We start from the raw sequence: 10,000 nt of genomic DNA on the forward strand, positions 1-10,000 counted from the left end.
AGATCTAATAGTTGGAATGTCAATCTATAAACTACGAGTATTACACAGAGCATAGAAAGCACAAAACTATTAAAGAACCTGAAACAATAAACACATGACAGAAATATTCCCGGCTTCTTACACACAAGGGTATTGAAAATAACTGTTTTGAGCCGTAGTACAAATAAGCTAGTTCTGCTATCTCTAACTTATTCGAATGTTCAGCATGCTTACTCCACTTTATCTTGATAAAACAGAATACTGAGAATGTCACAAACCATTTTTACATCTTGGCAAATGGTTCAGTTTGAAAATTTCTCAACAACTCTCAACTAAACTCGGTGATAATAACATGATACCCATGGCTGGCCAACACAGAATGACGTGTGCGAAAACATAAATGCATTTTAGCCTTTACAGAGTGTTCTTTTATGAACACGAAGTATTTCAAGGAAGTGTAATGGATGAATGGTTTTTCGCGGTAGAGCGGGTTTGTGTATTAAACAGACGACTAGTGATTGGCGGCTACACACAGAAACCTTATCACAGAGTAAATATATAGGCAACAAAGGTCCGGGCATTGGAGATCCTGTAGAAAATGATAAGAAGTAAACTGGTGAAGGTTGCATTCACAAAGTGACAATAATGATGGTAATAGTAATAATAATAATAATAATAATAATAATAATAATAATAATAATAATAATGATGATGATGATGATGATGATGATGATGATGATGATGATGATGATGATGATGATGATGATGATGATGATAATAATAATACTTTTTAGAAATAGGGTTGGGGATCAACATTATTCCGTACAGCCAAGATTAAATTTTTATCATCAACACAGAATTACCGGCAAATCTAAACAAAAAAAAACAAACAAACAAAAAAACAAACTATTAGACAATTTTTCACAGATTGGTCTACGAAGAACATGCAAACCTTTCTTAAATTGAAGACGATTTCATTTCCCGTTGCCGCAAATGAATATTATTTTTAATCTGCTGGAGCGTAATGCTTCGGTCTTTTTATTATTGTGATCGCGAAGACTAATCAAAACGCGGGATTTATGACACACCCTCAATCTGCTCACCTGCCCTACACGTATCGTGTCGATCAGATAGTGTTAGCTTGGCTAAGAACCTCACAACATTGCCATCCGGGAGTATAACGGACCAACACACAAAACTACGTGTGTGTAATATTGGTCGATAATAGTTTGGTTAATATAGTTTAGTGAGAATCACTCATAAGCGTAGATGGCAAAAAAAATAAAATAATAACAAAGACCTGAGTGACGTCATCTTCATTCTATCTAATACAGTAGAGTGATAATCAAAATAGATGAGTGCCTGTTTTTAATAGTAATAGCCTTTATTTCTCTGAAAATAATGCGATTTCTCCATTAATTAACATTAACGTAGTGTTGGTGTTTTTTTTTTTTTTTCTGCACCTGTCTTCGTGGTGTTAGTACATGGAGTTTGAAGTCCAACGCAAAAATAGGGCCACAAAACTTAAAGTAATTATGATATCTGTACGTCTTAGTTAATAAAAAACATATAAGCAAGCGTTGATGACGAAAGAAATTAAAAACTACAAAAATAGAAGTAGCAGTTAAGATTTTTTTTAAATAATCTTTTAGAAAGACATGATGAGATATATTTATTAGCTAGGTGGCTCCATGGCGCAGTGATTTAGCTGTCAGATGGTGGCAGTCCAAGCAGTGTCAAGTGTCAAGTCAATGCATCGATCAAATAAAGACAGAAGCATTGATTGATCAGATCTGAAAAAAACTTCTCTTGATGAGATAGATAATTCGAAGCTGACGTCACTCAGGTCTTTGTTATTGTTTTTTGCCATCCTCGTTTATGAGTAATGCTCACTAAACTGTATCAACCAGGCTATAAACGTTCATGGTTACACACAGTTTTGTGTGTTGGTCCGTTATATTTCCAGATGGCAATGTTGTGAGCTTCTTAGACAAGCGCATAATATCTATAGCAGGTACAAGTCGACATTGAAGCGACTGAAACCAAGAATCTGTCGAGTTAGACCGGATTTGGGGATGGAACAAATTACATGAACAAGTACTGTTTCTTCATGAAAATGTCCTTCCACACACAAATTATGTCAGGAAAAGGGAGGTAATCGATGGACAAAGATGTCTTACCGTCCGTATTCACCAGACTTGACACTATCAGGCTTCCATATTTTTGGTCCACTGAATGAGGCAATGAGGGGACATCGCTTTGAAGATGATGAAGAAGCCAAGACAGTAGTTAAACATTGGCTGAAAGTTCAGTCAACTCAAGTTTACGGTACGAGAACGGAATACATGGCCTTATAATAATAATAATAATAATAATAATAATAATAATAATAATAATAATAATAATAATAATAATAATAATAATAATAATAATAATAATAATAATAATAATTATAATGGTGATGATATCCATCATCATCATCCTCATCATCATCATCATCATCATCATCATCATAATCAACAACAACAACAACAACAACACAACATAAAACTCAGACTCTTTGCAGTGAAAGGGAAGGAAGAAACGTTGAAGAGGAGGAACAGATACATAAAGATAGAAGAAACAGCTTGATTTAATAGACTCCTTTTTACGTCCATCCATGAAGTAGACCTCTACGACATATATATGGATAGTGGGTGGGGGGAGGGGTCCAGTCGTCTTTCTTTGTGTTTTTTTGTTTTTTTAATCCCCCCCCCCCCCTTTTTTTTCGTTTTTTTTTTTTTTTTTTGGTATGATCATAAGGGCGAAGTACTGTCATTACAAAACGGAGATTTTCACCAAATAGTTGGGACGATGTAATGAGAGAAGCTAGTTTTTTTTAAAGGGAGAATTTTGTTTCTCTCGTATATTTTCTTTTCGCTTTGTTTGGAGTATCATCTGCTGACATATTTTCAGATTTTGAATATGGCCGGCATAAAGGAGAGTAAGTTAGTGGAAGTAAATAAGTAAGTGAGTAAGCGCACTTAAGTACTTTGTCTTTTTATTTTTCACTTGTGACAGATCCAAACTTTTTACTTTCATACTTTCAAAAAAATATAATTCAATGCCTTTGTCCTCGTTTTCGCGATTTTTTGGGGGTAAAAGAACGGTAAATAGGTCACAGCGGCAAACGCCTATTCTTTGTTAAGAATAATATAATAAACATTATGTCAACCACCTTAGGGTAACCTTTCTTTTGTACTAGCCATATCATAATACAGGTAATCATAGGATGTAAGGTACAGTCCCCAAAAGAGAAAAGCTGATTTTAATTAATCTTTTCCCTTTTTGTATTGTCTGGCACTGCATCATACAGTGTTTTCCACAAATGGATAATGGAAATAACTTATTCAAACTATTGGCCATAATAATACAAAGCAGTTTTATTCACGAAATAAGTAATAAAGTAGATAGTACATTTGTGAATTAAACATTTTTTAAAAATTGAACACATCAATATTATTATTTGCAGCATTACTCCATGGCCACAAGTGATGATGATGTTGATGACTATGATGTCCACGACGATGAGGATGATTGTGATGATGATGATGATGATGATGATGATGATGATGATGATGATGATGATGATGATGATGCCCACGACGATGAGGATGATTGTGATAATGTGATATGCTCATGATGATGATGATGATGATGATGATGATGATGATGATGATGATGATGATGATGATGATGATGAAGGTGTTGACGGCGGCGGTGGTGGTGATGATAGTCGTCATCATAATTACCATCAACCTCATCATCATCATCATCATCATCATCATCATCATCGTCATCACATTATCACAATCATCCTAATCGTCGTGGACATCATAGTCATCAACATCATCAGCATCACTATCATAACAATAATCATCGTCGTTATCATCAACAACGTCGTCTGTTCCACATTGTACAAAAACATTTCTAAAATTCACATATCAAAGCAAGCGATATTGAGCGTATAAGCCATGTGCATATTGATATTATTACTAGAGCTATAACACATTCTTACATTTCGTTTTGATAAAGTGATCGATAGTGAATGGCATTTAAACTCTTCCTTGAAGTCTACCTGGACCTAAAGTATCGTGAATATTTTGCAAAAGACTTGTATTTCTATCCTATCCAAAGAATAGCAATATATAATTGCTACTCTTCTTTTCATACCACACATTAAAGACATATAACTCAACTCGCTTCACATCCAACAACTGTTACTGTGCGTATCGAGTTTCAGAACTGGTCCTTATGGCTCTGGGGGGACGAGCTTTTACTACATATTACACAATAATAATATTTTACTAGCTCCGAAATAGATTTTAACTTTCCCCTTTTGTTTAGAGAAAATGTTATTGTGAATAAAGACCTTTTAGATTTTCTATAAACGCTCCTAATTCTAAACCCCACATAAACAACCCGCTTACCTTAAAAGAGAATCCACCTTCTACATAATATTACGAAAAGAAATTTTAGAGATTTATTTTCACTTTTTTTTAAAAATGTAATTAAAACGGAAATTGAATTTTTAAAATTTCAACGCTGAACTTACTTTCACAACAGATTACACGATTCCAATAATTTCAATGTTGGAGATTTGTCGGACACTGTTTCAGAGGCACCTTTTCCGATTTCTATCTTACACCGGTGCCAGCTCTCTCATTTGTCATTTTCGTATAGATAGTGTGCGCTTGGCTAAGAAGCTCAAAACATTGCCATCCGGAAATATAAAGGACCAACACATAAATCTGTGTAACCATGAACTTTTATAGATAGTATGCAGATGACGTCACTCAGGTCTTTGTTATTGTTTTTTGCCATCCGCGTTTATGAGTAATGCTCACTGAACTGTATTAACCCGACTATAAACGTTCATGGATACACTCAGTTTTGTGTGTTGGTCCGTTATACTTCCGGATGGCAATGTTATGAGCCAAGCGCATACTATCTATATTCTGGATAATCCAGTTAAGTGAGACTTACTCATAAACGTGGATTGCAAAAAACAATAACGAAGGTCAGAGTGACGTCAACTTCGTTTTATCTATATTCAAAATAAAAATGGAGCATACTCTAAATATGTCTTCGTCTTGGTCCTCTTGTGTTCAACGTGTGTTTATCGTGATGCAGGGGAGGGGTCACAGCGGAGCCCCTGCTGTGTAATGTGGTAGTAGCACGTTGACCGGTAATCAGGAGGCCTGAGGGTTTGATCTCCAGTCAATGTCGGCGGATTTTTTGGGGATGTTATTTTTTTCTTGTATTTTTCTTTGCTTTCTGCTTTGTCTGGCACAGTTTCATACACACTTTTTCAGATTTCTAAAATTTCTTTTTTTTTTTTTTCATAAATTCATTCCTTGCATCAACACGTGGAAAAATTAAAAATGACTAATTTGATGATGTATTTTAATACACCGGCTAAACATATGCTTTGAGGTCAGTTGTCGAGTTTCAATGTTAGTCCATTGCTTGATTTTTTTTAAAAAATCATAAAGACAGTAAAAATACATTTTATTTTTTTTTTAAAAGTCTCCATAGCAGATCTCCACAGAAATAAATTCGTCATGTATACACGCATATTATCATAATGCTCTCTCTCTCTCTCTCTCTCTCTCTCTCTCTCTCTCTCTCTCTCTCTCTCTATTTATCCATCTCTCTAATGTATGTATGTATGTATGTATGTATGTATGTATGTATGTATGTATGTATGTATGTATATTATAGTATATATTATATATATATATATATATATATATATTATATATTGTATTCAGCAACAATGATATTAATGATTATAATAAAAACAACAATACTAATACTAATGATGATGATGATGATTCCGACGACGATGACGACTTCGATGATGATGATGATGATGATGATGATGATGATGATGATGATGATGATGATGATGATGATGATGATGATGATGATGATGATACCATGTAAATATTATCATCAAGTGGGTGACAAGTTTGCAAAGGGGTCTATCACTGAATAATAATTAAGCCGTGTGTTGAATTAACAGAGCGACGGAATTATAATTTTCGATTTTTAAAATTTCAGTTTTTATATTAATGAACGAATGCAATTCAAAGCTCTCTTGAGTGCCGGCTTCATAGTTAAAAAGTTGTATCTTTTTGTAGGTGTTAAAACAAAATACATAGGGATAGAAAACTGGTGGGGATGTATCTTAATAATGATTGTGATTAATTATCTCTAAACAATTTCACGTTGGGATGAAACGGATAATAGCGTTTATCTTGCTACCCTTTGGATAGATTGAAAAAATTACCCTCCGTCCGCGCGGCTCATGAGCAGGCATTCCATGAAGGAATACAGATAATCCATCAAACATCTGATGTCAACATGAAACACCCAAGCTGTCCAAATTGAGCACATTGGGTTTTATAATCTTGCCAAAAGAGACTCCCCCCCCCCCCTCTCCCCTCCGGAAAAACCTGAAGTGGACTCGAACTTGGTACCTTCCGGGTCACAGCGCAATGCCTTGACGACTCGGCCACCTCGCCTCCCACCCTTCGAATAGGACCCTAATTTATCGAGAAAAAAAACCCTTTCCGCCAGGTCTAATAGACTCAGCTACCCAATCACTGCTCGGTCGACAGGAGGGTCGGGGAAAAATATCTCGATCTCGGGCCTTTTGTGTGTCAAGAGAATACTAAACTAAATGAGGTATTGGGATCCCAACCCACCCCCACCCTTTAAAAATAAATAAATAAATAAAATTGAGTAAAAATTAGTGTCGCCAATGATGAAAGTGAGGTTTAATTTTAAATCTTTGAAAATCTTAAATTCCCCGGTTAATTTTAACTCAAATGTCTTTATCTAGATCAATCCCACATAATACCGATTGACGGGGTGATTCAGATAATATTGATTTATTTCTATTTCAATTCGATCAACATAGGAGGGGGAAAGAAACGGGTTTGAAGTGTGTGGACTGCATGGTGATTACAAATGAAAATACATTACGTCATCGCATGCCAATAACTGTGATGAAGTAAGATGAATGCATAATTCACTTTTCTTTTCTTTTTTTTTTTCTTTTTTTTTTTGTCAAAAATTATGAGACCTGGATAGAAGTCTTAGGTTTTAGACGGTTTTTGTATTATTATTATTTTTTTATTTTGTCTTGGACAAGAGATCATTTCAATCAAACGGCATTTGAAGGACATGTTTTCTGGCCAATCTATTTTTTAAAGAGTTATTTTTTCAGAGTTAGGCAGTGTCATATCATGGTCATACTGTCCATTAACAAGATAAATTTTTTTTGTATTTTGACCAGAAAACATTTATTTTGTATAACAATATATTGAGAGCTCCAGGATTATCAAAAGAACACGTCTTATACCAGATACTTTATACAGGGTTTCAGATTCTAAGAAGTCTCGGGTTAAAAGTTGTTTGACAAGGTGGAGATGTCATAATATGCCGATAGTATGTAAGTAAACGTTTTCTGGTCAAAACTAAGAAAGGCGTATTGTCAGTGTAGGTCAGAGTAAATGGCACTTGTATTGCAGTAGCTAAGATATATGGATTTCAGCATTTTAACAGTCATTTACGGTTTAGCTTATTGGACTAATCAACATTTCCTTATTAATCATAAGAAGACGCAATGTTTTGTTCTATAACGTTACGCCGCTTTATAACTTACGGAAATACTCTTTACCAAGCAAATTGGTAGTTTTTAAACGTATCAAATTCGTCATTATATTATCTTTTTAGAAATGGGTTGGACAAATCTTTGACACATTGAAAGAAAATTTCTAACTTAAAGTGCAGTTTGTACAGAAATATCTATCTAAAAGTAATCTTGAAAATTTTAAAAGATGAATGCGGGAGTTTATAAAACGCTGAAATCAGTATTTCCCGACAAATATATAATATTTTATTCTCTCTTGAAAACTTATTTAGAATTCCTTTGGGGGTATGGCATGTCCATCTACCTATCAATGGATCAAATGTTATTTCTTGCTGGCTGTAATTGTTGTCCTCTTGACACTATTCTCATCACATCATGATGGCTATTCTTATTTAACCAGTCACTGCCGTACTTTGGTAAAACACGCATTTATTTAATCATTTGGCCAGAAAAGTCGTCCTTCAAATACCGATCGATTTAAATGAGCCTAATCTTGGCAAAAATTCTTAAACCTGACACCTTGCGAAAGTTTGAGAGTTTTTGCCAAGATGAGGCTCATTTAAATTGATCGATATGAAGGACGAGTTTTCTGGCCAAATTTTTAAACACGTGTCTTTCCTGAGTATGGCAGTTAATTGGTTAAAGTGACCTGCCTTGCTATTCGTAACCAACAGCAGGCTCAATATCACTAACCATTTCATTATACATTAATATTGCTGTTTAGAAAAAGCAAAATCTTGTTCAAGTCACTTATTTTCATCCCAGGGAATAAATCAATAAGCTGACTTCTTAGGTCTGTTTCTTCATCAAGGCAAGATTCAAATTTCTGCGCATCGATACTCTTGATCGTCTCTTGTGTGTGGGGTGTTAAACCTAGATCTTTCATATTTGAAAGAAGTAGTTGCAACGTACTATTGCATAAATTACTTTCATTTGGAAATGGCGTATTTATATACAAACCACTTTCATTTTCAGGTTTGCTCGGGGATGAGGCATTTGTATTTTCATAATCTTCTTTTATAAATGAATCTGAGTTATTGTCCTCCTTATTGGCTGTGTTCATGTAATCAGATGGCTGTTGTAGATTTACGTAAGGCTCTGATTTAGTGTTACGGTATGGGTATTCAACATCAGCTATACACTCGTAAATATTCTCAACAGTTTCGTAAACTGTCTCATCTTCACGGTTAGAGTTGTCTTGTACTGCACTGTTTCTCGGTTCATCGTAATTCTCTGATGATGGCGTTACATAAATCCCGGCTGTAGGCATGTCATGTTTTGCATTATTTCCGGTTTTGGTACTATCATAATTTCTAACTCTAGGTTTTTCATACGTTCCGGTTCTTCTAATTTCGCGGGGTTCGTCATGTGGTGCGTCGTATGGGCCACTACATGGCCTTTCGTAGATGCGATAGTTTGGTTGTTCATAATTCTGCGTGTTGTTGATTGAAGTTCTTTGCTGAATATCCCCAGAAGTCTGGTATCCAGTAGCATCTTCTTCATTGTTGCCGAAATCTGGTTGCATATTAGATACTTCAGCAGTTGCTGAAACAGGTGCCTCTTGGTCATCCGAAGGCTGAAGTAACTTGTGATAACTGCATCTCATCGTATTTCTATAAGGGTTATTAGATAAAACATCATACGTTTTATTGACTTCTCCTTCATCCGATTCTTCAGTTTGATCACTGTTTACAATATTATAAGCCTTAAAACTTTTTGTTCGAAGTCTTACAGAAGCAGCAAGCTCTGAGGATAGATTTTTGTACTCATGTGTTGAAGCAGCATCTTGGCTATGTCCCGATATGTCTGTATGAGTCACGTTTTCCACTTCAACTTCTAAGCTTTCACCGGATGTAACAGAAGATGTATCACCCCACAAAGAACCGTACTCTGATAAAGAGCCAATATCGGGTGAAGGTAAGGTTTGAGAATTTGGAGAAGTTGGAGTATTCTGATAGCGACCGTTAAAATTGGTGGCGCTGTTGCAGCTTTCCTCGGAAAACCTTCGGTTTCTATTGACCATGATGTTGTCCGCTGATGCTCTCCGGTGTGTAGTGATCGGGATTTTGTCTAAATTTGCTCTAGGACTGTCGTAAAGAGTGGTTCTTTTGATGGCTGTCGCAATAGTTGTTGTCTTCTCTTTCTCTCTGGAGAGCTGTTTTCTGAGTTTAGGAAGAGTTTTATCTTTGTTCTCTTTGCTTTGAGATAATTGAGATTGAAGTGTGGTTGGGTGGCGTGTAATGTGATGTGTGAAGAGATTATCAATGCTCTTGTGCGCGTTTATACTTTCGATGAAGGGCGAATTTGAACAAACTGATA

At 35.4% G+C, this 10,000-nt stretch overlaps 2 protein-coding genes across 8 annotated transcripts in view; both read right to left on the reverse strand.

Moving 5' to 3' along the window:
• The window catches only part of LOC144971750 (uncharacterized), a 17,368-nt gene extending 16,888 nt beyond the window's left edge, over window positions 1–480 (reverse strand). Inside the window, exon 1 of one of the 2 annotated variants that reach the window (XM_078912832.1) lies at window positions 1–480. This exon is cut by the window's left edge and continues 272 nt beyond it. The gene's annotated coding sequence lies outside the window, so the exon portion shown is untranslated. The other variant, XM_078912826.1, reaches the window with a different exon arrangement.
• Window positions 481–6,783: 6,303 nt separating this feature from the next.
• The window catches only part of LOC144971762 (uncharacterized), a 28,043-nt gene continuing 24,826 nt past the window's right edge, over window positions 6,784–10,000 (reverse strand). For all 6 annotated transcript variants that reach the window (XM_078912858.1, XM_078912851.1, XM_078912837.1 and 3 more), the window contains exon 5: window positions 6,784–10,000. This exon is cut by the window's right edge and continues 398 nt beyond it. In XM_078912858.1, coding sequence (XP_078768984.1) covers window positions 8,382–10,000 — 1,619 coding nt within the window. In that variant the 3' untranslated portion in view covers window positions 6,784–8,381.

The sequence above is a fragment of the Berghia stephanieae genome, chromosome 1 (assembly GCF_034508935.2).
Source record: "Berghia stephanieae isolate SIO BIC M18660-M18661 chromosome 1, UCSD_Bste_1.3, whole genome shotgun sequence".
Classification (NCBI taxonomy): Eukaryota; Metazoa; Mollusca; class Gastropoda; order Nudibranchia; family Aeolidiidae; genus Berghia; species Berghia stephanieae.